General features: G+C 40.7%; 1 protein-coding gene across 1 annotated transcript in view; it reads left to right on the top strand.

The window, feature by feature from the left end:
- LOC110681391 overlaps positions 1 to 11,898 on the top strand; it is a 36,383-nt gene extending 24,485 nt beyond the window's left edge. Inside the window, exon 6 of the mRNA XM_021857137.1 lies at positions 11,894 to 11,898. Coding sequence (XP_021712829.1) covers positions 11,894 to 11,898 — 5 coding nt within the window. The remainder of the gene's footprint in view (positions 1 to 11,893) is intronic.
- Positions 11,899 to 15,802: the final 3,904 nt, after the last annotated feature.

Raw genomic sequence — 15,802 nt, 5'->3', positions numbered from 1 at the left:
TTTCCATAAATAACTGAGATCTAACTTACCAAAGTTGGTCATTTTGTATGGAAAATCGAAAAAGTTGCAAATGCATGCGAATAAGTTGGGGCCTTCCTTAGCCGAGTGGTTAGAGTCCGCGGCTACAAAGCAAAGCCATGCTGAAGGTGTCTGGGTTCGATTCCCGGTCGGTCCAGGATCTTTTCGTAATGGAAATTTTCTTGACTTCCCTGGGCATAGAGTATAATCGTACCTGCCACACGATATACGAATGCAAAAATGGAAACTTTGGCAACAAAAGCTCTCAGTTAATAACTGTGGAAGTGTCATAAGAACACTAAGCTGAGAAGCAGGCTCTGTCCCAGTGAGGACGTTAATGCCAAGAAGAAGAAGAATAAGAAGATGTGAATAAGTTCTCTGTTTATTCGACAAACAAGCTTAATATTGGGTACACAACAGCAACAGAGTAGCGTACACAGGGATTTAGTTGAAATCTGGAAACGTAGCTCAATCTTGAAATCTTGAGCGATTTCACAAACCAGATTCTGGATTAACAGCTCAGCAGGCTCCTAGCAGCGAGGTACTTCTCGCTAAGCAAGTTCGGAGGAGCTCTTACCAGCTCGAAAGCGGAAATGGAATGAAACTGAATCCAACGAAGGCAGCATGTTTTATAACATTGGAATAGCAGATGATGCTCCTCCCTTTTGTGCTCTTCGCTTTCTGATCGACCAATCTGGGAAATGGGTATGTGCCAATAATGTGTTTTGCTTGGAATTACTTGAAAATTGCGGAGAATACTAATACGTGAGAAATTGGTCGAACATGAATTGTTGGAATTATTGGCATTCCCTAAATATTCAATACGAGCTATTGATAATTAATAGTTTTCTTTATTATGAAAATTCCTGATCCATGGGTGCCAAAATTATTACAATTGTTCAATGAGAATGTCTTTTCAAAAGCATTCTAAATATGTCGCAATTTTGTTACATGGGATAATTTTCCTAATCAAAGTGTTCCCATAAAATATGGAACATAAAAGGCGCTGTTGGAAAAGCCACTCTATTTTGCAATCGTTTTGAAATGTTGAGCACTCACCCGACGGCACTGCAGCAGCGTCCGCGAGTACAATCCCAAATGGTTGATTTATGATTCACGACAAATGAAATTTTGTATGAGGCCGTGAAATTGATTTAGGAATACTAGAAGTTATAAATAAAGTCGGAAATATTTCTCTTTTAACTCTTTTCCACAAATTTGATGGCTCTGAAAAGAACCGATGGCTTTGTTAGCTTCGATGTTGTTACGGATAAATAACACTGCTCGGACCAGCAAAACTCAGGGGGCTTCTGGTATTTGCTCCTAACGGGATTGCTTCTTGACCACCAATGATGATTTCATCACGAGTCGAAATTTTGAAGCGCGGGTCAACAGCTCCTCGGCCGATGAAATTTGCGGCGGCGATGACGATGGCTGGGTGAAAGCAAACAAGCGGTGAACCACAAAGCGAGAAAGACTCGCCCGACCGTGTTCACAGTTCGACCGCAATTTCTCCTGTGGACTGCTTCTCTTCTTCTTCTAGGCGGCGGCAGCGGTGATGGCTTTAGCTTCGGACGGCATCTTCTCTCGCTCGCTCGACAGTTTGATTTGAGCGAAGCAAGACAAACGGGGGCGTCCTTCACTATCGATGTCTGTGCCTGAGAAGCACGCCCGGTCAGAACAAGCCGATCTGTCGCCTGCTGAGATGCGAGCCAATCGGAGAGTGAAAAGCAAATGACGTCAAATTTTCTCTAGTCACCCCTATTTATAGATTTGCTTGAAATCAACGTTCTCTTTTAAAACAGTTATTAAACTATTTGGACAGGTATGTGGGATTCAGTAAGTAAACGACATGAAGCTTTGATGTCTTGGCTTTCGATTGAGATGCTAATAAAGAAATTTCGTTAAGCCAGCGAAAAGTTATAAACGTTTAAAATATTTCATGCCAACGTAACGCTCTTGGTTTTGAAATTCCAATTTCACTCCTGTATAGAGAAGAGAGACGTACTTCTACGTCAAAATCACTTAAGTCAAACCGTTACTGCTTTTCAACGTGTGATTGGAAAAATCACTCAAAAACATATGTTAAAATTTAAGTTATGTCTGATATTCTGTCTAATTTCATTCAAATCTGTCCATAAATAACTGAGATATAGTTTATCAAAGTTGGTCATTTTGCATGAAAAATCAAAAGAGTTTCAGTTTTTATTTCTCAGCGAAGAATCACACCATCAACGAAAATAGCGCGAAAGCAATAACCAATCGCGTGCGAGTAGCGAACGGAGTGACGAAACAACCAAGCGAGAACCCCACCACTCGCCATCGGTGAACGGAGCTCGAGCAAATAAAACCACTGGTTGTTCTGCTCCCAGCTCCATCAAGCAACTGACGGAGACCATCGCAACGCTCACCAAACGGATTGAAGAATTGGAAAGAAGGAGCAAGAGCAAGAAGGAGAAGAAACGAAGCAAGCGAATCCAGCTTACGAAGGACGATGAAAGCTGCTCCGAGATGGAAACCGACTCCAGCGCGAAGCAATCGACAACGGAACAACCGAAAGGTGGCACCTCGACCCAGGTAAGTGCTGCCTTTATTAAGCCAAGCGTTCAAAAACATAAGCGACACCCAACAACTGAAATTTATGCCCCGATCACTAAGAAACCTCTGGCTGACCAAATTCAACTCTCAAACACCCAATCAAACACCAACCTGAACAAATCCCCTGCAAATCCCCCTGGTATCCTCGATCTACAAAATCTTATGGATTCCACTCGCCTTGACTCCCCTCGCTCACGTCCCAACAATGGCCAACACAACAAACCGAGTAAATAGCCAGTTTTCCCCCAAATCCCAATCTCAATCCTGCCTAGCATTACAATGGAATCTTCGTGGAATTAAATTTAGAATACCAGAGTTACAACTACTGATTTCTAAATTTGATCCCATTTGTTTAGCTCTCCAAGAAACAATGATGCCTGAATCGAAAACACCACCAAATTTCATTAAAGGGTACACACTGTATATCCGTGAAAACCCTGACAACCCTTCTAAAACTGGAACAGCAATTGCCATTAAAAGTGATATTCCTCACCGTAAAATTGATGTTTCCTCCTCAGTACTCGCAATAGGCATCGAAATAGATTACCCATATAAAGTAACACTTCTTTCATTATACATACCTGGCCACCTCCCCAATAAAACCATCAAAACCGATATTTCCAAACTTCTTAATCAATTTTCATCTCCAATCCTTTTGATGGGTGATTTCAATGGCCATTCTACTCTATGGGGTTGTTCCGATAATAACTCCCGTGGAGTGATGTTAGGGCAACTCTTCGACGAGTTTGGACTAACTCTTCTGAATGACGGTACCCATACTCGAATTTGTCCTTCTACAGGAAATTCATCAGCCCTTGATCTTTCATTATGTTCCCATAGCCTTGGTTCCCAGTTATCCTGGATGGTCCATGATGATTGTTGTTGTAGCGACCATCTTCCAATTGTCATTTCTTTGAATCGAGCTCCTCCTGTTTCAACATGTCGTCCTAGATGGAAGTATGAGCAGGCTGACTGGGTTAATTACCAGAATGAGGTCTTTCATGCTTTCACCGTTGATCCTCCCAATTCTGCTGATGATTTCGTAAAACAACTCTTTCAAATTGCTTCAAATCACATCCCCCGATCTAGTGGTGCTCCAGGTAAGAAATCTGTCCCCTGGTGGAATTCTAATGTACATTCTGCAGTCAAGCTCCGCCGTAAAAAACTTCGTGCTCTTCAGAGGTTGCCAAAGGAGGATCGTAAGAACTCCGAAATATTCGCAGAATTCAAAGCTGCCAGGAACGCTGCAAGAGCAACAGTCAAGTTGGCCAAACAGGATAGTTGGGATCAATTCATTTCTTCCATAAACCCAGAAAGTTCATCAAAAGAACTGTGGGATAAAATCAATAGACTAAGTGGCAAAAAAGCCAGACAGTCCATTAAACTTCGAATTAATAACCAAATTACTGAGGACCCTTCCACTATCACTAATCACCTTGCAGACCATTTCGCCCAATCATCCTCTTCTTCCAATTATTCCGACCGTTTTATTTCCCGTAAAAGTTCCATTGAATCCTCTCCCCTTAATCTTGAATCAGACGATTCCCAGGAATACAACCGTAATTTCTCCTTTGATGAATTACAATGGGCTCTCCACAAAGTCCATGGCTCTTCTGCTGGTCCTGATGATGTGGGCTACCCTCTCATCAAGAATCTTCCCCTTATTGGTAAAACCATCCTGCTTACAATCTTCAACAATATCTGGAATCAAGGTGAAATACCTGATTCATGGAAAGAAGGTCTAGTTGTTCCCATACCTAAGCCCGGTAAAGATAAAAATAGTGCCGATAGTTTCCGTCCCATAACTCTTTTGAACTGCATTGGGAAGATTCTTGAGAAGATGGTCAATAGAAGACTTATCACTCTCTTGGAATCCCAAGGTTTAATTGATGATCGACAGTTCGCTTTCCGTCCTGATAAATCTACTGACGACTACCTAACTGAACTCGAGGATATCATTGACTCTCACCTGGAGAGGGGAATGCATGGTGACATTGTATCTCTCGATCTTTCGAAGGCCTACGATCGTGCGTGGCGATTTCCCATCCTCAAATCACTTGAGGAATGGAACATCAAAGGTCGCATGGGTCGTTATGTACAAAACTTCCTCAAAGACAGGAGATTCAGGGTCATTTTAGGCAATAACCGATCTGAGCTGAGATGTCAGGAAAATGGTATTCCTCAAGGTTCGGTGATAGCTCCCACTCTTTTCCTTATTTCTATACAGTCCCTGTTCAAAACTATTCCTCCTAATGTTTTCATCCTTGTTTATGCAGACGACATAACCATAATCACTTTTCATAGTATGAAGTCACTCGCCAGGAAAAGAATTCAATCCGCAGTAAATACCATAGCTAAATGGGCTGATGAAAATGGTTTTACTGTTTCCCCCGAAAAATCTCAGCTCCTCCACATTAGTCAAAATAGAAAAAAAATGTCCAAACTTCCTGATATAACCCTCAACAATTCTATTATTAAATCTCAAATATCCCTAAAAATCCTTGGAATACATCTTGACCGGTCCCTAAGTTTTATTCACCATCTTAATTCCGTTCGCAAACAAATCTGCAATAGAACCAATCTCATTAAAGTCCTAGGATCTCGTATACCCTGTGCTCATAGGAAAACTATCAACCAAATAATCAATAGCTGGCTTTTACCCAAAATGTTCTATGGCGTTGGACTGTTCAGCAGAGGAGGGGATCTCGTCAACAAAAGGCTAAGTCCTCTATACAACAAAGCCTTTCGGTACGCATCAGGCGCTTTCTGCACTAGTCCCACCTCTGCTATAATGGCCGAGACAGGACAATTACCTTTTGAGTATCATCTGACAACATGCCTAGTGGCCAAAGCTACCAGGTGGCTAAGTCTTGGCGGTCGATACAATGTCCCTTTAATCAAACGAACAACCGAAAAGTTTCAATCTCTTACTAATCAAGTTTTCCCCACCATAGCTACTCTTCCTCGATCCAAAAATAGACCCTGGAATCAACCACTCCTCAAAATAGATCTTTCTCTTCTCAGCCAAGTTAAAGCTGGTGATCCCTCATCAATAATTCAACCCCATTTCCACAAACTTATTGCAGACAAATACAGCACTTTCCAACATTTATACACCGATGGCTCTGTATCTAATGGTAAGGTCGGGTATGGCATCACAGGTAGCCCAAATGTCTCTAATATTAGTTCTGCGCTCCCTTCAATTTACTCCATCTTCAGTGCCGAAGCTTATGCTTTAATGAAAGCTGTCCATCTCATTTCACCTCAGAATCTTCAAAGTACAGTTATCTTCAGCGACTCTGCCAGTTGTCTCCAGGAAATGAATTCTTATTCCTTAAAACATCCTTGGCTTCAGGAAGCCCAAGGACTCGCTCTGACCAATGGGGTCACCTTCTGTTGGGTGCCAGGCCACTCTGGCATTCATGGTAACGAGGAGGCGGACCGATTGGCTGGAGAGGGTCGTGGTGTGAACCCAGAGGATGTTTCCGTTCCATCTATCGACGTGTTGAGATGGACAAAGGAGAGAATTCTTGAATCCTGGAACACAAAATGGCACCACAGTAGAGACATCTCACTTAGAATTATCAAACCTTCAATCTTCCCTTGGCCCGACAATAGTAACCCCAAACACCGGAAAATTTTCACCCGTCTTCGAATTGGCCATACCCGTCTTACTCATGAATACCGCCTCGATAAAGTTGACCCTCCAATCTGCACTTCTTGTAATTCCCCACTAACTGTTCGCCATATTTTAATTGATTGCTTAACTTACAATAATGAACGCTTGGCTTATAACTTGGGTGGCACCCTGGATGAGGTGCTATCAACAACAAAGGAAACGGATCTTCTTGGATTCCTGACTGCAACCGGATTACTGGACCAACTGTAAAACCCAGCGATAAGGGACGAATGACCTTCGGGTTAAAGTCCCTCTCAAACAACAAACAACAACAACTCCCAGCTCATTCACAAATCGATCGGCATAACGAACGGATCAAGCAGCGGAGCAGCAAAGAAGAGTGCGTGAAAGCCACAGCAGTGTGCGAGTAGCGAACGGAACCAGAGAGCGAAAGCAACAACTGAAAATCATTCAGTGGACGGATTAGTAGTCAGCGCCAACCGGCGACCTGTTGGAAAGTAACGCCAGCAAAATATACACCATCTGCCTCTCCTTACCATTCATATTCTTGTACTTGATGAATTCAATGAAATGGTTTGGTTTGGCGATGGAGCAAAGAGTTATTAAGGATGATTTTACTTAACAAAGAGTTGTTGGTAAATATTCCAATCAATAAGAGTTGTTTTGAAAAAGTTCACTTTTATCAGAAATTTCTGCTTTACCAAAGAGTTATTAATGAAATTCCTGCAGCAAAGGGTCGAGTTTCTCCCCACGTATATTTCCAGCCAGGACCAGTCATGGAGGACAATCCATCCCGAGCATCACGGCCCCCGCTTCCAAAATTCTCGAGTACGGAAATTGGAAAATTAATACATAATGCTCATCTTGTACATCCCTTGCCAAGACATCAATTTCATATAGCCTATTTTTCAGATTAACGCAATAGACTAACATGTAGAAAAATTTCAGATCAATAGTTGCTTATTACAATTGGTCAGGAAACAGTTTATTGAACAGTATTTAAAATCTGTCGCAATTTTAATACATTTTCCAATTTAATACTCGAGAATTTAGGAAGTGTTCCCCCATTATATGATAAATCAACGATGCTGTTAGAAATACCATACAATGCTGAGTAGCATGATGTTATTACGGTCCGACGGCGCTGCAGTGGTAAATTCTCAAATTCATGTAATTATGTGGGGTAAATTATGTGAACCAAATTGTAGTATACCGCGATATTTAGATCATTATAGATAAATCAGTGAATATCATCCAATAAACTAGCAGCGAGGTACTTCTCGCTGAGCAAGTTCAGAGGAGCTCTTACCAGCTCGAAAGCGGAATTAGAATGAAACTGAATCCGACGAAGGAAGCATGTTTTATAACCTCAGAATAGCAGATGATGCTCCTCCCTTTTGTGCTCTTCGCTGATCAACCAATCTGGGAAATGGGTATGTGCCAATAATGTGTTGGGCTTAGAATTACTTGAAAATTGCGGAGAATGCTAATGCGTGAGAAATTGGTCGAACATGAATTGCTGGAAGGGTTGACATTAACTAAATATTCAATACGAGATAATGATAATCAATAGTTTTCTTTATTATGACGGTAAATTTCTGATCCATGGGTGCCAGAATTATTATAATTGTTCAATGAGAATGTCTTTTCAAAAGCATTCTTAATATGTCGCAATTTTGTTACATGTGATAATTTTGCTAATCAAAGTGTTCCCACAAAATATGGAACATCAAAGACGCTGTTGGAAATGCCACTCTATTTTACAATTGTTGTGAAATGTTGAGCACTCACCCCGACGGCACTGCAGCAGCGCCCGCGAATACAGTCACAAATTGTTGAGTCATAAATTATTTATGACAAATGAAATTTTGTATGAAGCTGTGAAATTGATTTAGGAATATAAGCAGTCATGTATAAAGTCGGATATATTTCTCTTTTAACTCTTTTCCACTAATTTGATGGCCTTGAAAAGGGCCGATGGCTTTGTTAGCTTTGATGCTCTTACAGATAAATAACACTGCGGGATGTTATCAGTTGATTGCCATGGTCAAACGGGGAATCCTCAACTCAAATGTATAAATTTGAGCAAGTTATTTGCTTAAACGACGAACCGAAAGTTTCGTGACGTGGATGGCGCACAACAGTAACAGGTAGTGGATCACCGGGCTTAAGTCAAAATCTGATGATGGCGGCGATGACGATGGCTGGGTGAACGCAAACAAGCGGTGAACCACAAAGCGAGAATGACTTGCCCGACCATGTTCACAGTTCGACCGCAAAATCTCCTGTGGACTGCTTCCTCTTCTTCTTCTTGGCGGCGGCAGCGGTGATGACTTTGGCTTCGGACGGCATCTTCTCTCGCTCGCTCGACAGTTTGATTTGAGCGAAGCAAGACAAACGGGGAGGTCCCTCGCTATCGATGTCTGTGCCTGAGAAGCACGCCTGGTCAGAGCAAGACGATCTGTTGCCTGCTGAGATGCGATCGAAGCGGAGAATTGAAAGCAACAAAAGTCTGGATGACTATGACAAAAGTCTGGATCAGCAATTGGTATATGTTGGTTTGTCGCGGGTTACTTCACTGCAAGGACTATTTTTGACAAACTCTACCAATTCTTCCCAGTTCCATCACGCAGCAATTCCAAGGGTTGACTTGAGGAATGAGCTGCAGCGCTTAGGCAATCATCGATTAGTGACGCTTTGAGACGTGAAATACTGGATCATAGTGGCCCAACCTGCATATTGATGAGTATCAATGTACAGAGCCTAAATGCTGATGCAATGGATATTGCTACAGACCAAAGCACTGGACCGTTTCAATCGATTATCACGATCGAAGCACCCGAGCCATCAAACATCTAATCTACTGGAGGAGTTTGGCGAACTACAGCTGGAGCCAGAAACCGATCACCCAACCAAGCAACACAACGAAGCCACGACCAAACAAACAAATTCAATCATCTGGCATTATTCCTGGAACACCATACACTGGTTCTCGAAACCACAGAACGACAAATGGTTCTTTTCAGGACTACCAAAATGAGTCCAAAAAGAGTTATCTTCTGAAAACTTCATCCGATCAACAACAACAACAACACAAAACTAGTACACTTACAAATTCATACACATGACAAATCAAATTATTAATCATCGTAGTTCTACGTCAACCCCGCGGTAATGTAATAGACATTACCCACCCCAATTTTTTGACGATTTTTTATGATTGACATAACTAAACAGCTTCATGGTATCTTCAGAAAAGTTGTAGATTTTGACGAGATGAATAAGTTTGCTGAAGACAGTTTTTGTGTAAGGCTATCAGATTTTAAGATAAAAAGTTTTGAATTTTTCGTCGAAAATTACAGTTTAGTCAAACCGTTATTACTTATAAACTTGTGATTGGAAAAATTTTCAAAAATATATGTTAAAATTCGAGTTACATCTGATGTTCTGTGAATGTTTCATTCGAAAATATTTCCATAAATAACTGAGATCTAACTTACCAAAGTTGGTCATTTTGTATGGAAAATCGAAAAAGTTGCAAATGCATGCGAATAAGTTGGGGCCTTCCTTAGCCGAGTGGTTAGAGTCCGCGGCTACAAAGCAAAGCCATGCTGAAGGTGTCTGGGTTCGATTCCCGGTCGGTCCAGGATCTTTTCGTAATGGAAATTTTCTTGACTTCCCTGGGCATAGAGTATAATCGTACCTGCCACACGATATACGAATGCAAAAATGGAAACTTTGGCAACAAAAGCTCTCAGTTAATAACTGTGGAAGTGTCATAAGAACACTAAGCTGAGAAGCAGGCTCTGTCCCAGTGAGGACGTTAATGCCAAGAAGAAGAAGAATAAGAAGATGTGAATAAGTTCTCTGTTTATTCGACAAACAAGCTTAATATTGGGTACACAACAGCAACAGAGTAGCGTACACAGGGATTTAGTTGAAATCTGGAAACGTAGCTCAATCTTGAAATCTTGAGCGATTTCACAAACCAGATTCTGGATTAACAGCTCAGCAGGCTCCTAGCAGCGAGGTACTTCTCGCTAAGCAAGTTCGGAGGAGCTCTTACCAGCTCGAAAGCGGAAATGGAATGAAACTGAATCCAACGAAGGCAGCATGTTTTATAACATTGGAATAGCAGATGATGCTCCTCCCTTTTGTGCTCTTCGCTTTCTGATCGACCAATCTGGGAAATGGGTATGTGCCAATAATGTGTTTTGCTTGGAATTACTTGAAAATTGCGGAGAATACTAATACGTGAGAAATTGGTCGAACATGAATTGTTGGAATTATTGGCATTCCCTAAATATTCAATACGAGCTATTGATAATTAATAGTTTTCTTTATTATGAAAATTCCTGATCCATGGGTGCCAAAATTATTACAATTGTTCAATGAGAATGTCTTTTCAAAAGCATTCTAAATATGTCGCAATTTTGTTACATGGGATAATTTTCCTAATCAAAGTGTTCCCATAAAATATGGAACATAAAAGGCGCTGTTGGAAAAGCCACTCTATTTTGCAATCGTTTTGAAATGTTGAGCACTCACCCGACGGCACTGCAGCAGCGTCCGCGAGTACAATCCCAAATGGTTGATTTATGATTCACGACAAATGAAATTTTGTATGAGGCCGTGAAATTGATTTAGGAATACTAGAAGTTATAAATAAAGTCGGAAATATTTCTCTTTTAACTCTTTTCCACAAATTTGATGGCTCTGAAAAGAACCGATGGCTTTGTTAGCTTCGATGTTGTTACGGATAAATAACACTGCTCGGACCAGCAAAACTCAGGGGGCTTCTGGTATTTGCTCCTAACGGGATTGCTTCTTGACCACCAATGATGATTTCATCACGAGTCGAAATTTTGAAGCGCGGGTCAACAGCTCCTCGGCCGATGAAATTTGCGGCGGCGATGACGATGGCTGGGTGAAAGCAAACAAGCGGTGAACCACAAAGCGAGAAAGACTCGCCCGACCGTGTTCACAGTTCGACCGCAATTTCTCCTGTGGACTGCTTCTCTTCTTCTTCTAGGCGGCGGCAGCGGTGATGGCTTTAGCTTCGGACGGCATCTTCTCTCGCTCGCTCGACAGTTTGATTTGAGCGAAGCAAGACAAACGGGGGCGTCCTTCACTATCGATGTCTGTGCCTGAGAAGCACGCCCGGTCAGAACAAGCCGATCTGTCGCCTGCTGAGATGCGAGCCAATCGGAGAGTGAAAAGCAAATGACGTCAAATTTTCTCTAGTCACCCCTATTTATAGATTTGCTTGAAATCAACGTTCTCTTTTAAAACAGTTATTAAACTATTTGGACAGGTATGTGGGATTCAGTAAGTAAACGACATGAAGCTTTGATGTCTTGGCTTTCGATTGAGATGCTAATAAAGAAATTTCGTTAAGCCAGCGAAAAGTTATAAACGTTTAAAATATTTCATGCCAACGTAACGCTCTTGGTTTTGAAATTCCAATTTCACTCCTGTATAGAGAAGAGAGACGTACTTCTACGTCAAAAAAAATCCTCTGAAATATTAGCGTCGCTCAGTTATTGGAATATCAAACATTGTTCAATTTATTATTCTTTAAAACTGTCATCGTTATTCATATATAACTACTGATCTATATCCAATGACAACTTCTAGTGTGAGTGCTTGGAATCTTTATTATCTAACAAATTTTACAGCGTGACCTTGAGTACACGCAGCGAACTGGACTATCGAATTTCATACATTTTGCCTTATGAAAGGTGGAACGAATACTGCAATACGAACGCTTTATGTATCGTTTTAGCATCACTCCACATCAAGGCGTCGATAGGCGCGTGGTGTACGCTCGGGCCTATCGATCGCAAACTTCTTGGTTCGATTCCAGGTTGCCGCGAAAACGTTTTTTGTTTTCAAATTCTGGTTTCATAAGGCAAATTTATGAATATCAATCCGATTTCTTGTGGCGAATTTTCATAAGGGGTTCCTATGTTTATCGATAGTCCATTTGCCTGAGTGTAAGAATTTGGAATACGGGGACTTTCAACTAATGGGTTACATGCATGTCCTGATTCGCTACTCGCTAAAAGGTAACCCGAAAAATATGTGTATGGCGAAAAGCATCTACCGAATTATTTCTCAAAAATTGGGAACTATTTTCGAAAAAATATTTGGGATATTTGAAGTTAGATGCCTTTCCCCATACAAAATAAAACGAGAAAACTTCTGCTGGTCAACTGTGGGCAAGAGTAGGTAAACCATGGTCATTCGACCAGATGTCATAGATTCCCAGAAATCACAGTTTTCTGAATATAAATTAGAGTGGTTCAAAAAATTGTTTTTTCTCCACAACGCTCATTCGATCCTAAATCAAATTCTGAGTGCCCTCCCAAAATTTGAGCTCATTTGGATGAAAACTGACACTGCACAAACCTTTCAAAGCTTATATGGGAATTACTATGGGAAAAGCAATCAATTCATTCAATCGGTCATAGTGTTTGCCCATGTGCTCTTGGGGATTACAGCTGCGTGAATACTGTGAGATATGTACATTCATCAGCTACAACTTTGCCGAAGACAGTTTTCAAATCGGACATCTCAGTAATTAGCAGTAACAGCTTCAACTAGAAATTCCCTCGGGGAAAATCCTTAAGGCATACCTTTAGGTGACATTCTTCCAGAGATTCCTTCAAAGATTCCTCTACTAAATTTAATCCTTTTATTCCTTCAAAGATTAATCCGAAAAAATCCTCAAGTTATTTCTTGAGTAATTCTTCAGAGGTTACTCCAAGCTTGCCTCCCAGAATTCCTCCAAAGATGTCTATAACAATTTCTTCAAAGATTCCTTCAGGAATTATTCTAGAAGTCAGTTCCAAGGATTCGATCGTGCAAGAATCACACAAAGTATTTTTTCAGATGCTTCTCAAGGAGTTCCTCAAGAAATCCATTACCAGAAATTTCTCAAGGACTTTTTTTCAGGACTTCCTCCTTAAATTCCACCAGGAGTTGTTTTGGGAATTCCTAAAGGAAGCTTGTGTTTTTTCTACAGATTCCTCTAGGGATTCATCCAACAAATTCCAAAAGGATTTATGCAGTGATTCATCCAATGTTTACTTCGAAAATTCCACCGGAAAATTATTCAAAGATTTATTCAGGAAGCTTCTCTTCCTCGAGAAACTTTAGGAATTTCTATACAGATTCCTATTTCCACGATTCCTTCAGAAATTCCTCTAGAAATTCTGGTAGAGATTTCTAAATGAATCCCTTCCAAGAAATTCCACCAGGAATTGCTTCAATCAAAAATCTGCCAGTTATTTTACATGCAGGAATTTACTCTTTGAACTCTGACAGTGATTCTACCCAGAAGTTCTCCAAGGATTCATCGAGGAGCTCTTCCTGGGATTCCACCAGAAAGTCTTCAGGGTTTCCACAAAAAATACTGCAAAAGAGTTTAAAAAATTTCCTTCAAGGGATTCTACCAGGAATTCCTTTAGAGATACCGCTTGCAATTTTTTGAGAGTGTCCTCCAGGTTATTTCCCGGAAAGTCTTCAATAAGTTCTTTTATTAATTCTTCCAGTGTTTCCTTCAAAGATTCTTCTTTGTATCGCTGAAGGGACCCTACGAGGCATTCGACCTGGGATTTCTGAAGGAGTTAATTCAAGAATCTACCAGAAATTTCTCCGAGGATTCCTAAGGGCATTTCTTCATCAATTCCTTCCAGTATGGGTTAATTGATGGAGGAATTCCTGAAAACCCCCAAGAACCCCTGAAGATATTCCGCGAGAAATTCCGGAAGGAATCTCTTGAGTAATTCCAGTGACAAAATACTTAGAAAAAAAGTCTGGTAAAATCTCTGGAGGAATTCCTGTTAACCCTTGAAGATCTTTGGAGTTTTTCCGGTAGGAATTCCCTAAACAATACCGAGATAAATGGCTTGAGGAATTTCGGGAGGCATCCTTTGAATTATTCTGAAGACTAGAGAAACCCCTGGAAGAATCCCTTTATAAATTCCTGGAGGAATTCGTGGTTTATAGTCTGATGGAACCCAAAATAACACTGAAGTCCTAAACGATCCTCTGGAAGAATTCCTGATAGTATAAACCCTGAAGGAATCCCAGAATGTGTTAATGATGGAGTCCCAGGAGGATTTTATAATGAAATAATTGAAGTATAACGAAAGAAATGCACGGAAGATTTTCTGATGGAATTTATGCAGAAACTCCTGATGAAATCTATTGAAAGACGCTAGATGAAATACCTAGAAGAAACTTCTGAAGGAATCCTTGGAAAAAACTTCTGATGTAATCCCTGGAGGAATTTCTGATGGAATCCCTAGAGAAACTCTTGATAGAATTAAATAGAAAACTCCTGTAGGAATTCCAGTTAGAATCTTTGAACAAACTTTTAATGAAAACCCCGGAGCAACTCCTGAAATAATCCCCAGAAGGTCTTTTTATGAAACCCCTTACTTATGAAAGTAATCCTTTTAGGAACTTCTAGTGGAATCTCTGAAGGAACTCCTAACGGGATCCTTAAGGCGAAGTAGGCCATCATTGAAATTTGTATGCGTCGTTGATGATTGTTGGTAATTCATCTCACGATTTTGAATCAAAGAAATCAGTTGGGGTTGCACTGACACAGCTGAAGAAGTATCAGCATACTTTATGCATGTTAGCGCGTACAGTGATACTTTTTCAAGTCAATATAAACTATCAAGACTGAGTTTTATCACTTTAAAATGCAAGCTGAAAAGTCATCATTGTTGCCAAAACGAATGACGGGCTACTTAGCCTTAATGGAACTTCTGATGAAATCTCTGGGGGTGTTCTATGTGGAATCTCTGAAAAAACTTCTGTTCTAATCTCTAGAGGAACTCCTAGATGAATCTCTATAGAAATTCCTGTTAAAATTTCTGAAGAAATTAATGATAAGATTCCTTGAGGAATTCCCGATGGAATGCTTAAAATAAAAAAAAAAATCCTTGTGGAACTCCCGATATAAGCTCTGGAGGAATTCCAGGTGAAATCTCTGGAGAAACTTCTGATGTAATCTCTACAGAAACTTCTCCTGATCTAATCTCCGGAGGAACTTCTGATAGAATCATTGGAGGGCTTCTATGTGAAATCTCTGAAGGAACTCTTGATGGAATTCCTGGAGGAACTCCTGATGATATCCCAAGGCGAACTCTAATGAAAACTAAAGGCCTTGATAAAATTCCTGTAGGAACTATTGATGGAATCCTAGGAGGAAATTCCTAAATATATTTAATTACTTGTAAAATTTTGGCCAGAGACGAATGGAAACATTGTAGGGAGCCGGATCCCATTCTTGACACTTTTGATTCACTTCGGCAGTGGGGTTTTTTGAAAGCTATAGAGCTCATATTTGGTCACAATATGCGTCGTACTAAAGTGCTTCTTATTGAAAAGTTTCAGACAATCCGGCCGAGAAAACCCCCCATGCCAAAGTGAATCATGGAAGTGCCCAAGTGACCCTGCATCCTAGTAGGGTTCAGATCTGTTCAGATGGGTACTAGGGGAACTTACGTATTCTCGGTAGCTTAAGCC

The sequence above is a fragment of the Aedes aegypti genome, unplaced genomic scaffold (assembly GCF_002204515.2).
Source record: "Aedes aegypti strain LVP_AGWG unplaced genomic scaffold, AaegL5.0 Primary Assembly AGWG_AaegL5_hic_scaff_793_PBJ_arrow, whole genome shotgun sequence".
NCBI classification, from domain to species: domain Eukaryota; kingdom Metazoa; phylum Arthropoda; class Insecta; order Diptera; family Culicidae; genus Aedes; species Aedes aegypti.
The sequence above is the reverse complement of the archived record's forward strand: the minus strand, read 5'-3'. Positions and strand labels throughout refer to the sequence as shown.